This window comes from Suricata suricatta, chromosome 2, assembly GCF_006229205.1.
Source record: "Suricata suricatta isolate VVHF042 chromosome 2, meerkat_22Aug2017_6uvM2_HiC, whole genome shotgun sequence".
In the NCBI taxonomy this organism is placed as follows: domain Eukaryota; kingdom Metazoa; phylum Chordata; class Mammalia; order Carnivora; family Herpestidae; genus Suricata; species Suricata suricatta.
Genome location: NC_043701.1, coordinates 13794902 through 13820325, shown reverse-complemented (window position 1 = coordinate 13820325; position 25424 = coordinate 13794902). Strand labels below are relative to the sequence as shown.

The following is a 25424-nucleotide window of genomic DNA, read 5'->3' as shown; positions in this document are numbered from 1 at the left end:
GTTCACTGGTATCGCTGGCCTGGCTCTGCCACCTAAAAGGACAGAATATTCTCATCCAGGTTCGTGGGTCTCCAGAATGAGGATGAAGCCCCGGGGAAGGAGGGGTGAGGAGAGCCGCGTTTTCAAACCTCAGTGTCACTCTGAAGAGCTTCCGGATGACAGTTTTGTCACACACCCCACCCCTCCCCCAGCATGAAATCCACAGGCTGTGGAATCAGGCTGAAAATTCTAAAGTTGTTGCACCGAATGGCTTACTAAGAGGTGAGGGGTTTATTAAAGATCCAATTACTAGGATTGCCTGCAGCTCTTCCTTTTATAAACTCGAGAGCTATTTGTTTCAAACAATGAGTTGATCTGAGAAAAACCTCCCAACCACAAATCCAGGACTGCGTGTCAAGACAGAGCTATATGGTTACTAAGAAAACTTGCTTTAAACCCGTCTAAACTCTGCAGACATTCCATCAAGCAGATGTGTGTTTGCGCAGTGGAAAATGCAGCACAGATGTTAAAAGGTAAATATTTTTCTAAGCTCTAGCCCGATGGGTGGATTAGACACCTACATCTATCAGGGTGCGTATTTTCCTTGGATATAACCATAAAGCAGCACTGTTTCAGTCCTAAATGGGCAATGTTCAAATAGCCTCCGTGATGCAGGGCAAATAAAAGAAACCCATCTACACTAATGCTCTTCTCCGGCGCACAGGCCCTAGAGAGCAGCCCTTTCCTCCGGCCTCTGTAGCTGGAGGTGAAGACAGATTTCTCCCGTGCGCGATGGCCCTCTAGCAGCCTGCCTGAGCAGAGCATGAGAGCAGGGGAGGCCAGCTGAGGTTCTACCACTGGAAAAAGCCAAAGGTGCTCTCCCACCATCGTCATTGTACCCACCCCCCTCCAGCAAGGCCACAGGTGACCTCAGGGATGACTGCACAGCGCCCTGAGGAGTTTTGCACTCACCAGCCAATAAGCCATTGGATTCTCATCCAGGGGCCAAGGTAGCAGAAGGTACTCACCTCCCACAGGAGCCATCGTGCCCTCCCGTGTTCCAACTGTGCCCAACCAGGCTGGCAGTGGAGCCACGCCAGCCACCCAGATGTGGCCGAACATCAGGAAGGAAACGGGAAAGCCAGCTCTCGAGGATGCCGCCTGGAAATGAGAATGAGCAGGGCCGGCGTCGAAAGAGGCAGCCAACTGTGGCTGAGCTGAGCAGGCTGGCAGGACGCAGAGGCCTTGGCTCCTGAGACTCAAGGTTCTTGGTGCCCACAGGCTTAGCTGTGACTTCTGCAGGACTCTCAGCAGACATCTTGCAAGGTCACAAAAGCTGGGAACCAGTAGGGCCACAAAGGCCTCATGACCCAAACTGCCTGCTCCAAATAGCATCACTCGTAAGCCAATCCAACAGCCTTTCTCAAAATGCATTTACCTCACAGCCTTGTTATTTGTGGGATCATTTACTGTAGACCTAACATGTGCTCAGCCCAACAACACGGTGGGCTGGGGGACGGTGGTGGGACACAGGGTCTTGCCCTGGACACACATATACTCTCCTGGAGGAGAAAAAGCAACAACAGGTGCAATATAACAAGCTTAAAAGATGGAATTAAGTGCTGATGCTCGGGGCACAGATTATTAATGCGATAGAAATTCCAAAGCCAATGAATTGAGAAAACGCTGCACCAAGCAAAGTACTTTGAAATTATAATGTTTCTGCTGGTGGTTCTGATACTCTCCTTTTGCTGTTTGAGCCCATAAACTTCAGAAAAGAGTAACACGTTGGTTGTCACCCATCACATAAAAGAGCTTTTCAAAGAAGGGGTATGCCAGGGACACACGTTGTCAATGTGAAAGCAATATGCAGACGCTTCTATGGTTACAATTAGTGGTAAAAGTATAAAGAATATGCAAATTGCTGATAACGAAGTAGAGGGAAATACTGAGGTAGCTACGAAAGCTCTAGGCACATAAGTGGGGTCGGGGGTTACCAGGGGAAAAGGGAGTGGGGGAGGCCTTTCAAGACAAGCTTCCCCAAGTCTTGTTCCCTCCCGCCCCTCAGTCTGCCAGCTTCCTGCTGTGTGAGGAACATGTATGGCCACCCATCCATTTGCCCTGAATGGTGCCTAGGTGCACAAGGGAGCACGTACCTTGGTTTAAATGCATATGATGCTCTCATTGTTCTATTGTTAGAAAACCAACCAGCCACCGACAGTACACACATGCATAACCTAAGAAGTCAAAGCCCTCCCCCGCGCCCGCCCCGGCTTTCCCACCTCCTCCGGGTCACTGTGAACTGCAGCGGTACGGATGGTGCAAAACATTCTCTCTGCATGAACAAATACATGTAATTATATATATTGTACGTGTACTGGTTTTACAGAAATTAGATTCCACTGTGCAGGCTGTTCTGCAACTTGCTCTGTTTTTTATTTACCAAAATGGCTTAACCTCCTTCCTAATCAGTCCAGATGCACGGCCTCATCCTTTTTTAATGACAGCATCACGGTCTGCTGTTTGCTGCACCAGTCTGAGAACCAGTGCCGTGTCAGGGACATGGGGGGGTTCCAGGTTCTCGCCATCTCAGACCACAGTGAGGGTGCTGGGTCCCATCAAGCTCAGGTGCGTGTATTCTTCTGGGTCTCCCTCCTATGACTGTAAGGTCAGAATGGGCATTTTCTCCTTTGTCCCTCAGAGGCGGAAAGATTTCCTCCAAATGATCCTGGACGCCCGACACTCCACCACCTCTGTGGGTGTGGAGAGCTTCGACATGGTCAGACAAGTCTTCTCCACCGACCGCGCAGCGACTCCCTCCCGCCCACACCAGCCCGGACGCCTGTCCGAGCCTCTGACTGTGGATGAGGTGGTGGGCCAGGCCTTCATCTTCCTCATTGCTGGCTACGAGATCATCACCAACACGCTCTCTTTTGCCACCTACCTCCTGGCCACCAACCCTGACTGCCAAGAGAAGCTCCTGACAGAGGTGGATGACTTTAATGAGAAATTTGTGAGTACAGTCGTCCATGTGAATTCCACAGGACACACGATTTTGTGTTCATTTAGAAGCGAAACTAATTTTTGATAACTTCCTTGTGAAAATCACATGCTAAGTGTATGAGATGAAATAGGGCTGTTACCCACCTCTGCCTCTCTGGGTTAGTAAGTAAAATGAAGTGTTCAGAACAACAGAAAAAAAGAAAAGAAAAAAGAAATGACAGGCAAGAAGGTGAATTGTGCACATATCTTAGCTGCCTGGGACTGTCCGTGAAACCAGCCTGGCTCAGGGAGGCTGCAAAGTCTTAGCAACAGGGGAGGGCAAAAGGCAGGGGGTAAAGAGGTGTGGCTTCCCACTGCTGTGACTGTGCCATCAGCTCAGGGAGGCAGGTGTGAGGCAGGACAGGGAACCAAGCTGGAAAGCGGGAGCGGGCATGAGGATGGGCCAAGCCAAAGCAGGACTGAAAACTGGGGGAGCCCTGAGGAGGAGGGCCATATATGGAGTGCATTGAAATGGTGCTGGTCAGCGCGGAGTCCAGATTCTGCATATTCCTTCTAGATGAAGCTCCTCTTTGGTGAATCTGAAGCAAACTTTCAGGAGTGCTGAGCTAGGCTCCTTTACTGCCGCATTTTTTTTTCTGGATGCATTTGTATGTATTGCTTTGACTTGCAAGTTGTTAAAATCATTTTTCAAATCTGTGTTTTTCAAAGGAAGACCAGGGGTGCTTGGATGGTTCAGTCGGTTAAGCATCCAACTCTTGATTTTGGCTCAGGCCATGATCTCACAGTTCATGGGTTCGAGCCCCGCATCAGTGGGGAGCCCGCCTAGGATTCTCACTCTTCTTCTCTCTCAAAATAAACAAACTAAATAAATAGATGGAAGACCACCATAATAGACTTCTTACATCTCTTACATTCTGATATAATTATTACATTGACAATTTGGGGAGGTGGCCTGTTTTATTATTGAAATCACTAGAAGCTCTTAAAAAATATATACTGAGCTGAAAACTGCTTCCCATTAAGTTCCACTTCTTTACCCCACCGGGGCAATATTTTGATATTTCAAATATTTGAAACTTCATCAATTGTGTTACTAATTGCCTCAACTTTTTGGCTCTTCATGAGCTTATGGTCACCCTAAAGTTCCATGCCCTCATGACCTCTGCCAAGCCAGGTCTCCCCAAGCCGCTGCTCACACAATTAGTTTTTTTTTGAGCCTAGATGCAAGAGTTTATATTTTTCCTTATTATTGCTCAACTCAGTCAAAATAATTTTGAATCTTGATTCTGCCATCTGTCATATAGCAATTCTTCCAGCTCTGTGTCATCGAGACTTGCTAAGCAAGCCTCCTATTCCATCCAAGTCATTGATTAAAATGTTGAACAGGACAGGGCTTCCCTCCAGGTTGACATTGATCCATTAATCAATATTCCTTGGGCACGGAGACTCAACAAGCCATGCATCCAAATAACCCTACCATGGATTCCTACCACCCATCTTACCCTGTTTCATGAGTACTTGTGGTACTTTTCTGTCTGTCTGTCCATCTGCTTGTTTGAGGAGGGATCCAAGATGGCTGGGTACATTACATAAAGAGAAATAAGAGGAGTAAAGGGCATATCTATTAGGATGCATTTAGTGGCACCTACCAAAACCCCAACCCAAACTGATTTAAGCACACACACATACACAAAAATGGTGGGGGAGGGGGAACTTAATAGTACAGATCATTGCAGCCTAGGAATAGATGTGGCTTCAGGCAAGTCTTTCTGGGCCTCAAATATGTGCTCAGGTTCCAGTTTCTCCCCAGGTCTTGGTTGTGCATCCTTCTGACTGGCCCCATTCTCGTTGTGCTTTCTTCTCAAAGTCCAGGCAGCCTGTCAAGAATGTGTAGGACGGTAGGCTTCCTAGCTCATTACCAAGAGAGAAATGAATCTGTGGCCCCAAATTCTCAACAAGAATCATCAGGTTCATTCTGACCAGGAAGCTCAGGTCACTGCCCTTCCTTGAGCCAACTATTATGGCCATGGGAATGGGGGCATAGAAGGGTTTAAACCAGTCAACCCCACCCGTAGAGTCAGTCACACCCATGTCATAGGACAGAGAACTTGGGAGACACCTGCCAGAGGAAGTTCTGGTTGCTATTCCAGGAAGGCAGTGAAGGCAGTAGAGAGAATTTGCCCTTTGGTCTCAAACAAATCAGAACACAGGTCGAACTAAGGACTTTTAAGCATCTAGAGAGTGGCCAACAGTGTGGGGGATATGGCAGTGTGTTGAAGAGGGGGCAGTAGCTCTAAGAAGTCATGATCCTTACCTTCAGGGAATTTAATCACCAATTTAAAAAAAAGGAAAAAAAAGCCCAATACCTACCTTCCAAATATAACCCTCCAGGCCAACAGAAGGCATCAAATAATCAAGTCTAGAATGTGTGGTGTCATTTATAGAGCTGTGGAGCTCTAGGGTCTGTCCCACCAGCTACATCATGATCATATCTGGTTATGTTCATCCCCCATGAGGACACAAGGAGTGTTTCCACTGGCTTCCCTTCAGAGGCCCTCACTCAACAACCCCTCACCTCTGACATGGCCTTAACTGACCATGACCTCAGGCAGCATAATAGTGTATCATCAGACCCTAGCCTCCTTCCAATCCCCACAGCCCAAGTTGCGGCTTCTTTCCGCAGAGAGCCATCTTCCATGGGGCTGTGCAGAATATTACCAGGCACTGAGACCCCACAGGGGAAAAAACAGATTTTGGTAGGTAAAGTTTTTCAAACTTTCACATACATAAAACTATCGGGGAAGACTGTTTAAAATGCAGATGCCATGGCCTTTTCCTCATAGGCTCTTATTCTGTAAGTATGGGCCAGGGCCTGGAAGCCTGTGTTTTAGATAAACATACCAGGTGATTTTGATATAGGTGGTCCATGGTTCCACTTTGAGAAGTCAGCCCTAGACTCTCAGGGTCCAAACCCCTCTTCTCAGAAGAAACAGGTCCCAGTGCTCTGCCCAAGCCGTGAAAGCTCCTCGTCCCCACCAGGTCATTTCCTTTCTCTGAGTCAAACTGGGACTGTGTCTGAGACATGGAAATACAAGGGAGTTATCTTTTTTAAAAAATTGATTTGGCAGTCACAACTGTGTTAATTGTTGTAAGTGTTATACATGGTACCCATTTGATGAATATTTGTAGTTTCTTTCCTCCTTCCTTCCTTCATTCCTTCCTTCCTTCCTATAGTCAAGAGTTCTGTTAGTATGGGCCATATGTCAGGACATGGAAATGCAGATTAGATGTTCACACATTCGATATGCTCCCGAAAATTTGCATGTAATGTGTGACTTGTTATAATTTTCCTGTTGCTTCCCATTCAACAAATATTTCTTGAGTGCCAGTTAATGCCAGACTCAGGCCCCAGACCCCGCACACAGGGACGCTCTGACCTAGCTCTTCCACGACACCTCTGTAGAACCCCACACAGCTCATCTGATGGTTCCTCTTTGATTTGTCAATGAGATCGCTGGATTTAAGCCTCAGAGTTTCTTTCCTCTGAGCTATATCCTTTTAGAGCAATGTCCTCTGAGAATCCAACAGAAGCTGTGTCCCTCTCCCCAAGAACAAGAATGTGTATGTACACAGTATCAATCCCGGATTTTTTCTGTTAATAGTGATGGAAAACTTAATCTAAAATAGCTCAGGGAGTTTACTGACCCACCTAACAGAAAACTCCAGAGAGATTTGCCTCAGGTGTGGTTTGATGCAGGGGCCCAACCTCTGTCACTGGAGCCCAGTGTTCTCTCTCCCCCCATCTTTCAGCCCCACTCACTCTAGGCACACACCTTTCTCAGACAGGATCTCCCTTAGGGACTCACCACAGCTGTGGAACCAGTGTGTTGAACAATCTGAACTAAGTGAGGTACAAATATAGAAACTTTTTGTGTTTTCTCCAGTTACCATTTTTTAAATGTGTTCTGATGATATCCTTTTCCTTTTCCTTGATGATGCCTCCAATAGATCTCAAAGATTTCTGGTCACTTTTAGGCATTAAAAAGTCCAGATTAGTCCGGTCCAGTTTAAAACTTCAGTCTTTAACCCAACTTAATGCCCTTTCATCTCCTTAGCTCAGGCTGACCTGTGGCCTGAGGAAGCTGCCCTGGGGAGAGCCTGTGGTCTGTTTTCCTCCTTGCTAACCTCTCCCTGTCCCTCCTGGGCCCCCTTCTCCTGCCAGGACTTCTAACAGAACCCCCATTCCTACACAACGGAGGCTTCTCTCAGCGCCTCCCACGCCTCTGGCACAGGGCCCTGCAGGAGTTGTTCAGAGGGCTCCTGGGGCCTCTTCACGACCCAGTTCCCTGACAGGGTAGGGGCACCGGCTCCTGCCTTAGGTCTTCTGGGTGCCGGGATCTGGGCAGTCAGCTCCCTTGAGCAGGTTGCTGGCAAGAGCCTCCATGCCCCCTGCAGTGTCCACGTGGCCCAGGGGAGATGCACACCTTGGCCACAGCAAGTGTGGCTGCCCCCTCGCCCTGACATCTCTCTCTCCAGTTTACTTTTCCTCTGCTCAAATAGGGAGGGAGGGCAAATGAGCACATCTGCCGCATCCGCAGATGAATGAAATGGAGAAGAAATGCCAGGCTCACCCAGCTGCCCCCAAACTCTAAGGGTGTTCTATCCTACACCCCATCCCTTGGCTTGGGCCCTGGCAACACTCCTCTCCAAGCTGATGATTCCTTGCTCTGACAAGTGTTCCTTCAGGTCCTCTAGTCCTTCAATAGGCTGATGGGTCGCAGTGTGAAGCAGCGAGAGTCTCTTTCTCCGAAGTCTCAGCGAAAGGCTCCGAGCATCTCACCAGCGGCGATTGGGCCGCGTGCCCAGCCCTCCACCAATCACGGGGGCTGAGGGGAAGGTGACGCTCTGACTGGCTGAGACCTGGGTCGCTTGCCTCACCCTTGGAGTTAGTGCCCCTCCGAGGGGGAGAGGTGGACCCCCAAACCCCTGTTCCTGGGAGTGGGGGGAGAATGGCTGCTGGGTGGCCAGAAAACGGTGTGTCCAAGCACTCAGAATCCGTGGTCCCCAGATCAGAAGCTCCCATTTTCAAATTTCTGCGTATGCAATCACACACACCTTTCCGTTGGACTTTCAAAACCCAGCTTTCCAGAGCCAGATATAAGTCCAACAGCGCCTCGTGCTGCTTGCTCTTTGGGACTTCTCCACTATGGCTGTGGCCTGCTCTTACGTCCTTGTCGTAAGGGTGTGGCCACTTCATGTCACGTGTCCTGTGATTTCCACACAGTCAAGGCTTCCTTATTGGTTAGAGTGAAGTCCCTGTTGGCAGTTGGCCTCACTGCCTCCTTTATCAGTCAGGATGTAAAACTGTCAGCGGTGAAGGTCACTCAACTTCTGACACACACAGGGACACTTGAAAGTCTTCCCTCACTACTGAAGATGACCTTGGTAAGCGTCTCACAACGCACACATTCCTTCCAGTAATATTCAATGTCCCCCCACCTGTGTGGCCGCAAGTGGCCTTGATGCCTTCCTCCTTTCGGTGTATGTATTTGTTTCCAGTTACAATATGGTTATAACCCACTTCATCATCTGTGCTGCTCTGTCTATGGCCACATGTGTCTTCCTTCCAAATCATCTGGCTTTCCTCTCAATCCACCGCCAAAATTCAGCCTAAAACTTTCCCTCTCAAGTCACCCAATCGCTTGCCCCATGTTTCCTTAGTCCTCTTGAAGGGGCGCTACCTTCACTAAATTCAAGCATTGAGGAGCAGGGAGTGGTTTGTACTACTTGTAAAATGGAGAAAAAAACACCAATTATTTAATAAGAACTTTGTAATGTAGATGCTTCGTTTTGTTCTCCAATATCTAATTTTGAAAAGGACCAGAGGGGGGAAAAACAGCCTCTTTCCATATAAATTGTTTTTGCTATCATTTTAGCACTTTATGTGGAAATTATTGACTTTTGATCTGGCCAAACCGTTCTCTCTTCTTCTCTTCGGTGCCGGACTGTGCCAGCCGAAATTTATGACCCATTTTCCTTCTGTTTAATTGTTGTTATAAATCTGCTCTGCAGGACCCAGTTGTAAATTTATCACAAATTGGGCTAGATTGATATACCGCCTCTCTTAGGATAATCTGAACACAGTTATGCCTTAGAAGGAAGGCCAGATTCTTAAAACTTCTCTTGAAGAGCTGCTTTGTAACCATTATAAATATCTAATTAAAATACAACTTACTGTTTCTTTTTCTCTTAAGGATAAAAGCATTCCATGCTGAGTATTTCAACTGATTAGCTCATGCTGCTAATGTGAGCAAGGTTGAGGATTTGTTCTTGAAGCAGCCAGAGGATCTCAAAGGGGGAAAAAGCATATTTTGTGCCCGCCCCCAACACAAGCCATTTTGCTCTCAACTGGCTGTTTCATAAATATACGTCCTTTGTCACAGGAGGAAGGTTGGGTAGAAAAAAAGTGAGTAGCTTAACACAAATTCATCCTCACTGTGGAAAAAAAAAATGCCTCCCAGTTTGGCTCCTAGTCGGGATGTATCTTCAGAATCATCCTCACACTGAGTATAAGGCATGGTTGATTGTTAAGATTCAAAGGGGAAACTACCCACTGGGCAGGTTTCCTCCCCTTGGCCCAGGTGTGCTCGAGTCCTGCTGTCCAACATTTTAGGATAAGCTCAGGGGTCCTCATGGACTCACTCACCCAGCCACATGGGGCTTAGAGATGCATCTGAGCCCTTTCCTACAGATCCCATAACAGCGCAACACAACACAAAGCTGAGAGGTACAAGGAAAGAGGCAGGAACTCAGAACAATTTACAGCCCTAAAGTCACACCAAAAAACCGAAGACAAGAGCAGGGACACCAGCACAGTGAGACTGGCGGCAACAGGCCGTGGTGGGGCCTGAGACTCCGCATTTCCCACAGGCTCCCAGCTGGTGCCAACGCTGCGGTCCACGGGCCACACACTGTGAGCAGCCAGCTTTCAGACCCCAAGGCCTGCGTCTCCCCCAGTTGTGCTGGGCGTGGCAAGCACACAATGGTAAAGCACTGATACTCCACGATGACTTATGTTTTGTTAGCAAAGTTTTTTTAATTTTGAAATGATTCCCAAAAGAATGATGCCACTCTCACTTTACTGAGAGAGAAAGTGAGGTGAGGATCACCCAATCTTGGGTATATCTCTGGAAGTGTACTGCCTATAATCCTAAATTAATCTTGCTTCTCCAGGGTGGGAAGCTAGGGGGAGCTTTTGAGTTGATTTGAAGTCATTTTCAAGGCAGATGAAGATGGCAACCAGAACCTTCTCTCAGGATGCACACGCAGCCTGGAGATCTATCACATCCAACAGGTACCCAGCAGGCTGGACCTTTTAGGCAGGAAGCTCCTCCTAGACCAAAAGCTGCCCTAATGAGCCCTTAGTGTACATGGGAGCTTCAAGAGTCCCCAAGTGAGAGTCCATGCAGAGGTACTGCGGTCAAAGAGGACGTCTTTGATGCGATTCCCCTGGGAGCCTGGAGCAAACTCTGGACTATTCTCACTGCAGGTGCAGGAGCTGCAGTGGAGGGAGCCTTCGAATATGTCCAACTTGCCCACTTCCTGTCCTTCATTCTAGAAGAGTCTGACCTAAAGAATGTGCCTCTCTCACCCTTTTCTGGCATCCCTATAGCTAATATTAGAGCACAGAAATCTTGACAGTCTACAAGAGGGGCCTCTCTGGGCAGGTTCTAGAACTCCATCCTGGAAGTCATATTTGTGGCTACTGCTATGAAAGTACCAGCTCCTGGAAAGAAGACAACTCAAGAAAACTCAGCTCAAGAGGCCCCGAGGGCAGAGTGACCCATCACTCTAGATCAGGGGGCAGCCCCAGTTTTTCACTGCCCATGTGATTATTAGGTACACACAATGGTCTTCGTGATCCAGGTCATCTGCCCAATTTTCCTTCTGGGCACACCTGCAGGAAGGTAGGGACCACGTGTGCTGTGAATGAGTGCTGCTCAGTGTCAAGACCTTCCTGGGCCACCACCCGGGGCTCCAAACTCTTCCCCACTGCCTGGGGACATCCACAGCCCATGCCCACGCACCCACCGAGGAAACTCACCCTCCATGGCCTTGACCCCCTCCCATGTGCTTCAGCAGGGACAGCCACATCCCCAGACCTCACGCCATCCAGAACTCTGAGGGACTCTGCTGCCTCTTCCTCTCTTTCCTCTCCTCTTCCTGTTCCTTCTTTGCCTCCTCTCCTCTCTCTCCAAAGTTCACCACACTATTTAGTCTCCTTGCCCTTGTTCTGGCTCTAGTCCCCACATTAGAGACACATAAAAGTTTCTGGGCTCCACCTCCTGACCCACTGCCCATGTGGGAGCCCCTGGCACCCCAGAAGCCTATAGTTTTGTAATGTGACATCCCGAATGGGGGCAGGGGGCAATCAAGAGAGGCAGGTTGAAGAGCAGGAAGGACTTGCAGGTGTTTTTCCTATGGTTCCCCGATTAGCGCTTCAGCACTTGGAGTTTTTAGCAATTAATGCTCCAAGCTGCCCCCACTCCCAAGTCCCCACAGAGCAGTTCTGTCTCAGCAGAGGGAGAGGTGACCTGCAAGGAGAGGCTCATCGGGGAACAGGCCACACCAATCAGCATAGATTTGGTGCCTTTCATGTGGCAGCTCGGAGTATTTTATATTCAATATCTGAGCCTCTAGCAGGGCCAAGCTCTGTGAAGCAAGTAAGCTGGTGGGGTCAGTGCACATCAATCCAGAAAAGCAAGAATTAAAAATAAACTGGGGAAGGTGGACTCCACAGGTGAAGCTCGGGGTTCTGTGGGTCCTCTTGGCGCTGAGCTAGATTCTCAGCCGAATGGCTCATTTATTTAACTACTGCTCACATTCTGGGTCCTTAAAACATCATAGGAATGTGTTGTATTCCCAACGATCAGCTTTTAGAAGAAAACAAAAAAAAAAACGTACTTTTTTTTTTTTAACTCCACTGAACTCTAGTGACCAAAGCCGCTTTCACCTTGGTGGAGCAGGAACCTCAGTCAGAATGGTCTCAGCTGGGGCAAATTTAAAGAAACTCGTTCCTTTTTCCATCCACCCATCACCAGGCTTAAAATTCCACCACTTAGAGATCCTTCCTTTATTTCAACACAATATCCATTAATAAGATGCCACTTACTCCTGGGAGGGGTGGGATAATGAAGTCCCCGCTAGGATATGAGCCCCAGGAGAGCAAGGGCGTGGATGCCTGGAGTGCCCCTACACCCTGGGACCTCCAGCAGTGCCTGGCACTTAGTAGGCTTGTGACAAATGGGCGATGGATGAGTGAGTGAATGAGCAAATGCTGGTTCACTGCTTCTTTCTAACTGCAGATTAACTGAAAGCAAATTTGAGACGTAGGAAGGCGCACAGGAGGAGCTATGGTTACAGCACCCTGGGAGGAAGTAGATGGGAGTCAAAGAGACGGACAAGGCCGCGGCCAAGGGAGATGCAGGCAGACGAAGGCAGCACCCGGTGGTCTGTGGTCCTATAATTGTGCGGGAACCCAGAATCTGGCACACCAAGGAGCAGAAGGGGCCTGGGCTCTCAAGAGCCATCTAGGGAGCCTCCCACCCAGGATAGATATCCTGCCACTCCCCTTGAACGCTCCCAGGAGCAAGGAACTTGCTACCTTATCCTTACATTAAGTTGCAATCTGCCTTGGTGAATTGTCCGCCCACTTGCCTGCTTGTTCTACTTTTCTCAGTTCATGGTATTTGTCTACAGGAGTCAGCAAATCAGTAGCTTCTGCCGGGGGCGGGGGGGGGGCTACTTCCACGGTGACTAATAGCGACTGGGAATCTCAGAGATGGAGAGAGGAAGGGAAATTGGAAAGTCAGTAGAGAACAGGGACCTTCCTAAAATGTTTGCTTGTGGCCCAGACGTTCAATTTACTCTGTTTTCTGGTAGGTCTGTGTTGCCCCAGGACTAGAGGCAGCATTATGTTTTATTTTGGGTGTTTTGTGTGTGTTGCATTTGTTTTTTGGTTTTGGGTTTTGTATTTTTTTAGCATTTTGTTTTACAGCTGAATATGGTATGTGTGAAAATAGCAACCATATGAGCCTGTTAGCCCAAGCATATGAATATTCCAGATCAGAAGGGATGTTTGACTCCCCTATGAATTGCAATGTGTAGGGTTTATAAAGTTAAGCACTTAGAATTCTGTCTTTAAAATTTAAATATTTAGATTGGGTCTCTAGGACACAAAAGGCAATGCCTGTTTCTCACTCGCTTAATTTGATTTTTTTTTTTCTTTTTGGTAGCACAAGTTGTTTTTCAAAGCTTCATTCCTTGAACGTTCCCTATAGGAGGAATGTAATTAAACTCCACTGGCCTCCCCCTGCTGGGACCAAACTGGGGCCAGAGCTGTAGCAAGCATAAAGCAGATACCCTGTGAAAAGAATCCTTATTATAAAGATGAGAAGAGAATCAACTTCCCTCTGGTTATGAACAAGATGCTTTAGAAAGCCACCCAGGCTCTTCCTTGCAATGGGCTTAGTCTCCAAGACATTTTAATTAGTAATTTAAGACTGGAAGGCAGAGGATAAGCTCCTTACCTCCTTAGCTATAGACGAGAACGTCAACTTGATGAGAAACTGGTTCGAGTGTCTAAGGAGGAGGGAGAGGGGGGCGGGGAGGGTGTTTCTTGGAAAAGCACAAACTTTTTCACGAAAGTAGCCTAAGTAGGTATCCTGGCCTTGTCAGTCACGATCTGGGGGGTCCCACTCCTTGAAGGCAGTTCTTCCCTCTTGCTGGCAACAGGCACTGCCTCCCACCGGTGTACCTGCTTGGTGCGGAGTCAGGAAGCCCTCCCAGTCACTCTCAGACCAAACCTAGACTTTTCTCTGGTCACGGAGGCACTGCCCTCTGAACGAGGGGACCCCACGACCTGGGTGATACAGCTCCAGCCGTGCCAATGGTGCATATGGAGGCCCTGAGCCACCACGCACTGGCAATGTGCCATGGAGAACGGGCATAATAATCTCTGTTCCTCAGTCTTCCTGTCTGTAAAATGGGGATAGCAATCGTATATAGCTTGTAAGGTTGTCTTGAGAATTGAGTGAATGAACCCAGGTACGATTCTGGGCACAGTGCCAGTGTATATGCACATTGTACTATCATCCCTCTTTCCCCTTTCTGTGCCTCAGTTTCCTTATCTGGGAAAGGAAGGGGCCGAACTAGACTTCTTTGCTGGAAGAGATGATAATGATGATGATTGAATGTTTATATGCCAGGCCCTAAACTAAGTACTTTACACACAAAAGTTAACTTGATTCTCACAACTTTATGAAGCAAGAACTATCATTACCCCATTTAATCGATGGGGAAAGAGAGGCTGTATGAATCAGGGATATCCAGAGGAGCAGAACCAATGGGGGGAAAGGGGAAGGGTGGGGAGAGGGAGAGAGAGAGAGAGAGAGCTTAAGGAATGGACTCATTAGATTGTAGGGACTGGCAAGTCCAAACTCCATGGGGAAGAGCAGCAGTCTGGAAACTCAAGTCAGGATTCAATGGTGCAATCTTTAGACTGAATTTATTCTTCTCCAGGTCTTGGCTTTGTGGTGGCTTCCCCACCCCCCTGATTCTGGAACTTCAAGGCCCTCATTCAAGGCCAGTTCTCTGAGTCTGTCAGTTCTCTTTCTCCGTGGCCCATACGGCACCAGATGGAGAGTACGTGGCCGCTTCTTCACTGACCTGACTCCTCCAGGCACCTGGCCCGCACAGCAGGAATATTCCTGAAACAAACATCATGACCCAGGGCTGCTCTCTCCCACCACAGACACCATTCTTTGTGCTTCTCTCACTTTTTTGTAATGCTGGTCTGGTCTCATTTATTGTAGAGAGTCCTTTAGCCATCCCAAGCTTTCTCTCTGGGTCCCATGCCCCTGGGATTTCCCATTAGTTGCATGTCATTGTGTTCTTTGGTCAAGAGCATGAACTGTGCCTCTCAGACATTTGTCCTGCAGCCTGATTACTGACCTGACCCTCTCATTACCCGTGCCGCGGTGGAACACAAGTTCTGTCCTGCCTCTCACTGGCTCTCTGTGGGACACCAGACTGGGTGCTCTGCTGGCTGGTGCCAGCCACTAGCTGCTGCTAAGTGCCACCTTCTTCGTCCAGAGACTATGGAGGTGCTGCCTGCCCTCTGTCTCACAAGGATGCTCTTCCTCCCCGACTCCTCCCTGATCCGCAGCTGCTCCCGCTAAGGCCTACAGAGTGCTCCCCAAATGCCCCGAGTCTCTGACTGAAGTGGACCATGGCCTGGGGTTAGAGGGCAGACCCCAGCCCACCTCTAGGCAGACTCTGACTTTGGACAACTAGAGACCTCCCAGCAGTTCCCTCTGCTATGCACACGGACACTGGGACTGAGGGCCACATGCAAATCAAGGCCCAAGAGCAGCCAGGGGTAGTCCCCGTCCCTGAGAACTTACCAGAAACTACAGATATTTGGGAGCCACCCCCAGTGATTCTGACACAGCTGGCCTGCGACAGGAGGGGCATCATGCCGCTTTAAAAGCCTCCAGGCAATTCTAGGGTGCGTCCAGGCTGAAGACCTGGTGCTGTGTCCCCCTGAGGTGCATCTGCAGACTTCACTTCAACTGTGACCATGGGCTGGATAATCAAGGACATGACTAACTTTACAGATACTCTGCATGATTATTGAAGTTGCTTTTTACCTTTTTCAGAAGTCACCCCTTTGGTCACCTGGAAATAGTGGAGCTTCCGTCACTGTGCTGTGAGGCAGATGCAGCCCATCAAGAGAGCTGAGCAGCAAAGGGCCTGCCTGGTAATGCCCACCTGGTGACTGCTCTGAACGCTCAGGGACCGGGCTCTGAGAAAGCACCTCTTAGATTACGATCCTTAGACCTGGAGGGTCCCAAACCGGGAGGCCATCTGGTCTGCGCCCCACCTGCAGGAGTGGGAGGGGCTGTTGCTCCATCTTATGGACAAGACAGCTGAGGCCCAGGGAGGGTCCCTAAAGGTCACGTGTTATCTCAGAATGTGTTTCTGGCTGCCCAGAGCATCTCTCTCTCTCTCTCTCTCCCTCTCTCTTTCTCCCCCTCTTTCTCTCTCATCCTTTCACCTTTCCCTGAAAAGCTCATTTAATGATTCATCAGACTGGCTGCAAATCAGCGATTTGTAGACCTGAGAGACACACTAATGATGTGGTCACCACCATCGTCATCCTGACAGTAAACATTTGTGGACCGCCGTAATTATTCATAATGATTTTATGTATGAAATAAATCTGACCTGACTGTAAAGAAATGGGCCCTGTGAAGCACGATGATTACGTCAATGAGAAACCACCTGGAAACATGGAACATAAGTGGCTCAAGTTCCGCGGCACACATGCCATCTGGCGGTTTTGTTTCTGGCTTGATTCGCTGTGAGTCACTTGTACAATTTCAGGGGCCACTGTCTGTCTCCCTTCAGTCAGTCTCTAACCTGCGGCCGGTAGTTAACTCGCTGCTGTTTATGTTAGATGTGTTAAAGGTCAGAAACACCCCACTTCCAATGGGGTGACCCTTTGGGATCAAGTATTCAATATCAAATAATACTGATAATAATTATGATTGGAATAAGAAGAACTGCTATTCACTGATCACATGTTCTGTACCTGGCCCTGGGCCAAACAATTCTAACAACCAATTTGCTATTTTTATATATAGAAAATATTTCCTTAAAGATTAGGAAATTGAAAGTCAGAGATGAAGTGAAGGGCTCAAGGTGGAAACAGAGCCTAGATGTGAACTCAGATCCACTAGCTCACACTTCCTTGATGCCGTCTTGGGAATGACACTGGGCTGGTAGTAGCTCACTCTATGAGTGCAGGTGGCTGTTTAAAACCACACGTTTGGACACACTTATGACCCTTATGTTAGCGCTGTGATGGCCAGGGCTCTCTCAGGGTGTCGGAAAGGTCCCAGGGTCATTTTTCCTCCTCTCCTGGGTGGTCCCCCCTTGTCTTCTGCCAAGATAAATGCCACTTTCTACAAAGATCTTTGGCTTTGCGGAACTAAGAAATCCTAATAAATCAAGATGTGTCAGTCTTAACCATAAAAAATTAATTAATTTACGTCAACAACCAATAAACAGATCAAACAACATAAAAATCTATGGCGAAAGAAAGAAAGAAAGAAAGAAAGAAAATGTAAGCCGAGAAGTATATGGTTTCTTTTTACTTAATGTTTGATAAATTTACATTCTCCTCATCTGCCCTTGGGCGTCTTAAAATGAAATTCTATCAATATTTCCCCAGAAAAAACATTTTTTTCCTACATAAAATCCACATCAGAATCCCTCTAGTCATTCTGTTTCTTGGGTTTCAGACAGACAGTTCCTTCCCTCGGGAATAATTCATATGTCAAACCTGTCATTTATCATTGTATCTAGTAGCATTTTTCTCCTTGTCCCTCAAAATGTAACTTAAAGCCCACTTAATAAGGTCTGTGGGTACCCTGACAAACACCCTTCTCAGGCTCTGTGAGATTTCTGGTGAGACAGGCTATAACCCAGCAAAACAAACCCTGTCCATTGCTGGCATCTAGACACTATCCCGTTAAATGTCCACGCTTGCTTTTCTTTCCCACAACTGGAGGAAGGGATGAAAATGCCACCTGTGCCTCCAAATCTGATCTCCTTGATCAAACTCGAAGGCCTCTAGAGCTGCAACACACACGGTTTTTTCTGATCAGTTCATTTACTTCCGTGTGAGTTAGGCGAAGTCTGGTCCGTCAGTTCAATCCATCCCTGCCAGTGCTCCATCTTGGCGAGTCATTTCCAGAACAGAGCACTTCCTAGTTGTCCAAGTTGGATCACTAGAGACCTCTGCCTTCTCACTGGGAAAGCCAGTGACCAAGCAAGCAACACATCTCCCCCGAGGGATTTGTCTTCCTTGGCCATTTCCAGGAAGTCTGGAGTCAGCAGCCTTAGAAGGAAAATCATATCCTATCCCCTCCCCCCACTTAGCTCTTCCTCCTCCCCCGTGTCCTTGTCTTAGGCAGGACGACATGCTGCCAGACAAACTCAGCTGTTGGCACTGTGAGTGCAGGGGTCTGTTGTCACATGCAGGCACATAATAGGTGCGCAGTGCTTAGTTGAATGAATGAATAAGTGAATGAATGAAAGCTAAAGTTGAAAGAAACTTAGAGACCATTCAATCGAATCCCTTTATTCTAAAGGTGGGGAAACTGAGGCAGGGGCTTTGAGAAACCACCCAAGATTACGTGGTTTTGATGTGGCTTCCTGACTCTAGGCATATGCCTCTCATCCCGTCTCCTAAGACCGAGCTTAGCCTGTGCGTCCCTGACCCTATGCTCTGTCTGTGGAGCAGGGAGAGCCTGCAGCTGTGGGCGGAGAGCGGGTGCCGTAGGGCTCCGGCACGACAGGGTCTGTGTTTTCTCTTCTGATGAACAAAGAGTCCCTTCTTCACTGTACGGCCCTCACCTGCCTTCCTCCCGGTAATTCCTGCTGCACACAGCCTGTCTTCCAAGCCTGGCCTGGCATTCCTCAAAGACTCCTCAAGGCCATCTGCTCCCTGTCCTCTAAGCTTTGGCTCTGGGGATGTAATGTGCCCTCAAGACATTACCCCTCCCACCCTTCCAGAGCAGACACCAGCATTTCTTCCACAGACAGTATTCCACAATTAAAAAAAAAATTATAAAAGCTAAAAAGAAAAAAAAATACCAGTGGCATACCAGTAGCCTCCAAGTGAGTGACAGTCATCAGTGAAAAACTTAAGCAAATCAGCCTGAAGATAAGTATCAGACTGAAGATCCCCTGAATGTTAAATTAGTCAACTGGTGGGCATTCCTATAGCTGTGCTCTAGAGAAGAAACAGCAGAAATTGCTTTTTTCCCTTTGGGTTTAATCACCAAGAAATGTGAAGGCACAGAGATTAAAAAACCAAATAATCTCCCTTCCTATGTGTCCAGTCAGGCTCACCTTCCCACTGCACGGGATTTACTGGTGGGAAACTGCCAACTTCTAGATGAACGACGGAGTGGGGGGTGGGGGGTTCTCTCCTGTTTTCACTGCTGACCCGCATGCCTTCTGGAAGGAATGAAAATGGAGGGAAAGCGGCCCCCGGCCACTCACCAGGATTGTTCTCAAGGATCTAGACAGACCATAAGTAATTCAGTGAGTCACTCACAAAGACTGCGTGTCTGTGGCTGCGGCATTCAGGCAAGCCAACGGCAACCAGCGCCCCCAAAATGCAGCACGAAACTCTTATCAGAAGATACCGTTTGTTTCTAAATGTCATATATACAATTTTTATTGGAGCGTGATGACAGATAGTGAATAACTTAACATAAATTTGCATAATACAATAGAGCTGTTAATTTATGATCATATTAAAGCACAAAGTTTTGTAGTTTGGGCACTTAAAAGTCGTAATCTTTGGAAACTTTCCCTCCTGTTTGCTCTTTATTTATTACTTATTTAGGGTTGCCAGATAAAACACACGTGGCTAGTTAAATTTAAATTTTTCTGGAAAAAAATATTTTTAAAAATGGGAGGTGCCTGGATAGATAGCTCAGTCAGTTGAACCTCTGACTTTAGCTCAGGTCTGAGCCCCGCGTTGGGCTCTGTGCGGATAGCTCAGAGCCTTGAATTTTTTGTTTCCTGCTCTGTCTCTCTGCCCCTCCCTGTTCGTGCTCTGTCCTGTTTTCTCAAAAAGAAATATACATTTAAAAACTTTAATTTCTGATAAACATGGAATCATTCTGTAGTGTAAGTATGTTTTGTGCAATATTTGGGACATACTTATACTAAAAAATGATTCATTGTATAGCTGAAATTCAGAGTGTGCTGAAGGCTTCTATTTGTATTTGATAAATCTGGCAACTCTATTCTTACTTCATAAATACCTTACCCCCCACCGGCTCTGTGCACAGTGTGGAGGGCGAGTGTTGCATAGGGAAGGGTGCAGCCTCTGGCTTCTTGGTATCTTTATGCAAAGTCAGAGGGATGGGATCATAGAGGTTCCAGTGTGACGGGAAAAACTGAGCTAGGCAGCAGACCTGAGTTTTCCTGGGGCAGCCCTGGGAGCGCTAGAGTGCTCGTTTTCAAACTTGGTCACCACAGCGCATCATAAGAAATATGTCTTACAAGTCCACCCAGTACAGACACACCCACGTAATTAAACCAACGTTTTATGAAACAATATGCAGTATTCTATGTGGGATACACTCTATGTTCTATTCCATTCTATTTCCTTTTGTAAAATGCTGCTCTTAATCCCCTAAATTGAATTCACAATTCCCTAAGGGTTCATAGCCCACATTCTGAAAAACACAGGGTTAGAGGGTTATAACTCAGGAAAGTGAATAAGGAGTTTTTTTTTTTAAATCCACTCTCCAAATGAGGAAGTGTGTCAGACCAGTTATGAGACTTTCCTAGTCCATGTCACTAATTTGTGGCCAAACTAGGAATGAAGTTTAGTGTATGTGCTGCCGAAGTGAACACCCTGGGAAAGAGGTTTAGGTCTCCCAGCTCTCAGGCTTGTGTTTCTGGTTTCGTTCTACCAAACTTTCTAGTGTCCATTTTCCTCATCTCCAAGTTATAACACACAGTCTAGGATCCACTTTTTAGATTTTGTTTTACCTAATTATACTACTCTGAAACCATTTTGTTATTACTTCATATTCTTCTAAAATTCCCAAGATTTAGATCATTGCTGATATAAACTGATTATATCATTACTTAGGCATCCGTTTGCCTTCTGAAAACATTTAAACTAATTCGTCTCGGCACTTAACCTGTTATCTTACTTCCTCTCTGCGCCCAACCTTGTCTCACTATTTTGGTGCTTCAATCTTTATAGTTCCATGTGCTCTCCCCGGGGGACAGGCACAGTCACAGATGTAAGAAAAACGTAAGAATAGTAACTATTACTTGTTACCATTTGTTCCCTCTAATATTCCCTTTTGGAGTTGAGAAAACATAGGTTCAGAGAGGCTAAGTGTGTTTCTCAGGGTCACACAGCAAACACAGACTTGCAGAGCTCAACTCTTATGCTCTAACTCCTAGGCTCTGTCATCAGGACACAGAGGTGTGCTGAGCTGCAGTGTCCACAAATATCTGGCCAGAATGCTTCCGGCAGGAATACACGGGCAGGAAAAAAAAAAAAGACATCAATCCAAGAGACATCCATGAAAGCTGTTTATTTTTCTCACATACTAAGTCTAGATTTTCAAACCACATTCAGAACTTTCTGGAATCTTACAATCAGTTTACTATCCTCTAGCTCTTTTCTGTGACCATCCACTGCACGTGTACTTTATTCCAAAGCAATGCGTGGTCCCCAGAGCGCCTTTCCCATGTCTCCTATCATGGCCCTGAAAGAGCCTCCAGGCTTGCAGGATCCAAATGCAGGGCTCCTTCCAGTACTAGTCCGGCAGTCAGTTTATGAGGAGAAGTCAACTTGGTGCCCTCCTCCACCCCATGGAATAACCTTGCCTTTGGCTTCGTCTCAGCCCCAGCAGGACTGCATGAGCTCCATGGGGACAGTGGCCCTGTGAGGCCCCAGAGGGCTGAGCACAGGGAGCTGCAACCCACCTCAGGGACGCACGAGGCAGGACGCTCCTAGCAAGACTCACAGACAGAATTCTGCAGCTCCCTTTCACCAATTTATCTTCCTCCTCCCTAAATGGAGCTGGGCGGATGGCCCAGACTCAGGTTCTAGTCTGGACTCCCTGACTCAAAGCCAGGCTGAACCCCTGAACCAGCCACATGACCCTCAATGTCAGTTTCCTTGACTCTTAAAGGGGATCATAAACCTATTGGCTCCATTTGGTTGGAGCTGATCAGACGAGTGGCAGGTGTAAAGCACTTTGCATGGAGTCCCGCGCCTCTGCTCCCCAGAAGCATTTGTTTCCATGATTCCTGTTACTCCCGTTGTACAGATAGCACCTCAGAAGCCGTAAGGAGACATGTGTGCCTTCATGTGCCTCCGATCCACCCGGGTCTCAGCATGTGCACCTGCACCCCTCTGCCAGCAGCCCCTCCCCCGCCATGCCCGCATCCCTCACTGCCCCTCCCCTTCAGTCTGGAACTCTTCCTGCCCTCCTTCCCTTCCAACAGACTCACTCTTTTCACATCCTATTTCCCCAGGACACTATTTTCTGCTAGAGACCAACAAAATAATAGTAGAATCGCCAAGACCTGAGGACGTGGAAGGAGTTCAGAGATTGCTGGTTGATCCTGAATGCCCTCTCCTGGGCCCCTGCTTGGGACTCCAGGAATGAGGGGCTCACCTCGTCCATGTTTCAATGGCTGGACCAGACCTTTAATCCACAAACCCATTTCTCTACAGCTTCCACCCATAGTTTCAAACTCTGGGCCCAGGTAGAATGACCCTTTTAAAGCTGGCGAGATTGCACCCCTCTGGCTTCTGCATATTTTCTCCGTGGGCAGACTTTCAAGTCCCCTGCCCACCCGAGTCTCCCTCCAGGCTAACGGTGTCCTTCTAGAGGGTGACACAGCCAGAGTGGCGGGCTGACCCAGGGCGCGAGCGGACGGTGCAGGAGAGAGCATTACAGCCTCTGTGCTTCTGTGATGGTTGTTTCCAGTGATGGGGGGCGGTGCGGGGGGCGGTGGTGCTAACCTGTTCTCCAGTTATCTTCCCTGAATTTGTCAAAGTATGTCTCAATTATTGCAACCCTGTAGAGTAATGTCCTACAAGTTTAAAATACACTAGATAGAAAAGATACTTCCTTTGATTTTCTCCAAAAAAACGAATTCCTTCAAGCATTCCAAAGCATGGTGAACACCTTCATACTTCACCCTCTTCAAATCTTCTCTTCTAAACACTTAGCTCTGGTGTGGTTTCATGTGTCTGGGATTAGTCTCCCCACCACTGGCCTGATTGGAGGCTCCACAGAGAGGGACTCACGACGGTAGTCCCAATGCCCATGGGCATCCTGGGGCCCTAAGGAATGAGCGGCTGGACCCATTACAGGCTCTGATCCCCCCTCATCCCATCCAAACCCATCCCCTTTCCTGTCACGTGCCAGATAACTGGGGGTCTGAGAACTGCGATCCTGCACTGGGGCGGCACCCAGCATGGCAGGGCCTAGTCTTCCGTGTGCTGTGAGATGACAAGTGGGCATTCCAGGAGCGTAGTCAGGGGGAAACCAAGTCAGAGAGGAGGTTGGCCTAAACAGGCTGACCAGAGGGGAGGGACCCAGGGCCCAAGACCAGGGATGGATGCGGATCGGGGGGGGGGGGGGGGGGGGGGGGGGGGGGGGGGGGGGGGGGGGGGGGGGGGGGGGGGGGGGGGGGGGGGGGGGGGGGGGGGGGGGGGGGGGGGGGGGGGGGGGGGGGGGGGGCAGATGTGGCTGCAGCTCAGCAGCAATGAGAGCACTCACCGAGGACTTCCTGTGCACCAGGCATTAGTAAGTGCTGTCAAACAGGCTTTTGGCCGACTGCAATATGAGGTGTCTTCGTATGTCCATCTTACTGGGTGAGAAACTGAGGCTGACAGTGACACTGACCACAGTCACACAGCCAAGAAGCAGTGAGACACAAATTCAGACTTGGGCAATATGACTCCTGTGTGCTTTTACCCACAGTGCAATACTGGCTCCAGTGGAAATTTGATGTGGAAAGAGGGGAGGAGACCCTGAAAGAATTCCCTGGGCTTTTGTACAGAGCTAGGCTTTATATGATGTTCTGGAAGCCAAGGGCTTAAGCAATGCCCTGGGAACTTAAAGGTACAGCCAAGCGTCAGCCCTCATGCCCCATTTCCTACGGGGCTATCACAGGTGACTCAAGGGTGCAGCTAACTTGAGAACCAGTATGAGTCAAAACGCAAGAGGAAGCTGATCTTCCCTGCTCTTTCCACGGCAGAGCCCAGAGGCCTGGGGGGACCCCAGAGCCGGAGGCTCACTTCCATTCCCCAACAGGGACTGGAGTCTCCAATCCTCACACTCTGAGTGAGGCCAAAAGGGGTTGGGGAAGAGGAAACGTACCCTGGCCAAGGCTGGCCGACCGTCTGACAGCCGGGCACGGAGGCTGCATGTGGCTTTTCCACCTGACTGTGCTGTGCTGCCTCAAGCCAGTGTTCTTATGAGGATGTCCAGGCCCGAAGCGCCCTTCCTTGGCTACAAACAAGTGAAGTCTCACCCTGTGTTTCCTAGCTTCACTCCTCATAAATCAGTTTTCAGGGCCTCTGAGCCTAAAACAGTTAGCTATAGAAAGCACAATTTTGGTTATAGCATGATCCTTCCACTAAGAGCACTCATTAGAAAGAAAGGTAATGCACGGAACAGGAAGAGCTTTCTGAAGTGAATTCCAGACGTTTTTGCTCTAAATGCATATGATTGTTGCCCTATTTTTAATTTACCTTAAAGAACCCACACTGGCAGGGTGCCTGGGTGGCTCGGGCGGTTTAGCATCCGACTTCAGCTCAGGTCACAATCTCACAGTTCGTGGGTTCGAGCCCCACTTTGGGCTCTGTTTTGACAGTGCAGAACCCACTTCAGATCCTCTGTCCCCCTCGCTCTCTGCCCCTCCCCCACTTGTGCTCACTCTCTCTCAAAAATAAATAAACATTTAAAAAACACCACATTGGCAAGCTAAGTCATCGGGGGGGGGGTCCCAAAAACCAGAGCAGACTCTTCTTAGATTACTGGGGAAAGATCACAGCATCCCATGGGCTGGGCCACAGGGAGCACGACCTCAGAATGATCTCTTTGGAAGGTGGTGGCTCATTGTGGGGTTAATGAACCTTGAGAAGATCCCACAGGGGCCCGCCTCCTGCTGCCATTTAAAACCATTTCCTCGTGCCCTTCCCTTAGTTAGAAATTAAGAACAGCTGGGCACTGTGCTATTTTGAGGAAACTCTGCAAATATATCTATCAGTCCGGCCAGGCCCCTCAGGGGTGGCCTCGCACTGGCCCAGGGACAGTCTCGGAGCCATTGCTCTTTGTGAAGAAGCTCAGAGTCAGCTGGCAGAGAGAGAAGAGGGGTAAGCGACCCGAGCTCGGGAGCCCTGAGACGGCCCACAGTTTGGCAGCAGAGACTGTCACGTAGAGCAGGGGCCTCCCTGTGCACCAGCGAGCTCCCCAGGTGCTCACGGGGCCACAGGTCCAGGGCTCGGGAGCAGGACAAGGCAGACACTCTCCACATCTACCACACCAACGGCAAGCGCGGTAGACCTTCCTGAGGCCCCCTCTCCTTTCCCAAGGAGCCGCCCCACACCGCTGCCCATCGGGGATGAGACGGGCCCTCACTGGCCTGGGCGCTCTGCCGGGCACCCAGGAGGACCAGCGGGGTGTCTGCAAGGGCTCTTCCCACTTCCACCGGGAGAAGCCACTGCACACTCCCCACGTCCCTAGCAGGGGGTTGTGGACACTCCAGACTCACTGAGTCCTGTCCTCCCCCAGCCACCACAAGGGGGG

At 48.7% G+C, this 25424-nt stretch overlaps 1 protein-coding gene across 2 annotated transcripts in view; it reads left to right on the top strand.

Annotated features, from left to right (window-relative positions):
- The window catches only part of TBXAS1 (thromboxane A synthase 1), a 150991-nt gene that overhangs the window by 100655 nt on the left and 24912 nt on the right, over positions 1 to 25424 (top strand). For both annotated transcript variants that reach the window (XM_029922693.1, XM_029922701.1), the window contains one exon: positions 2681 to 2992. In XM_029922693.1, the coding sequence (XP_029778553.1) occupies positions 2681 to 2992 (312 nt within the window). The remainder of the gene's footprint in view (positions 1 to 2680; positions 2993 to 25424) is intronic.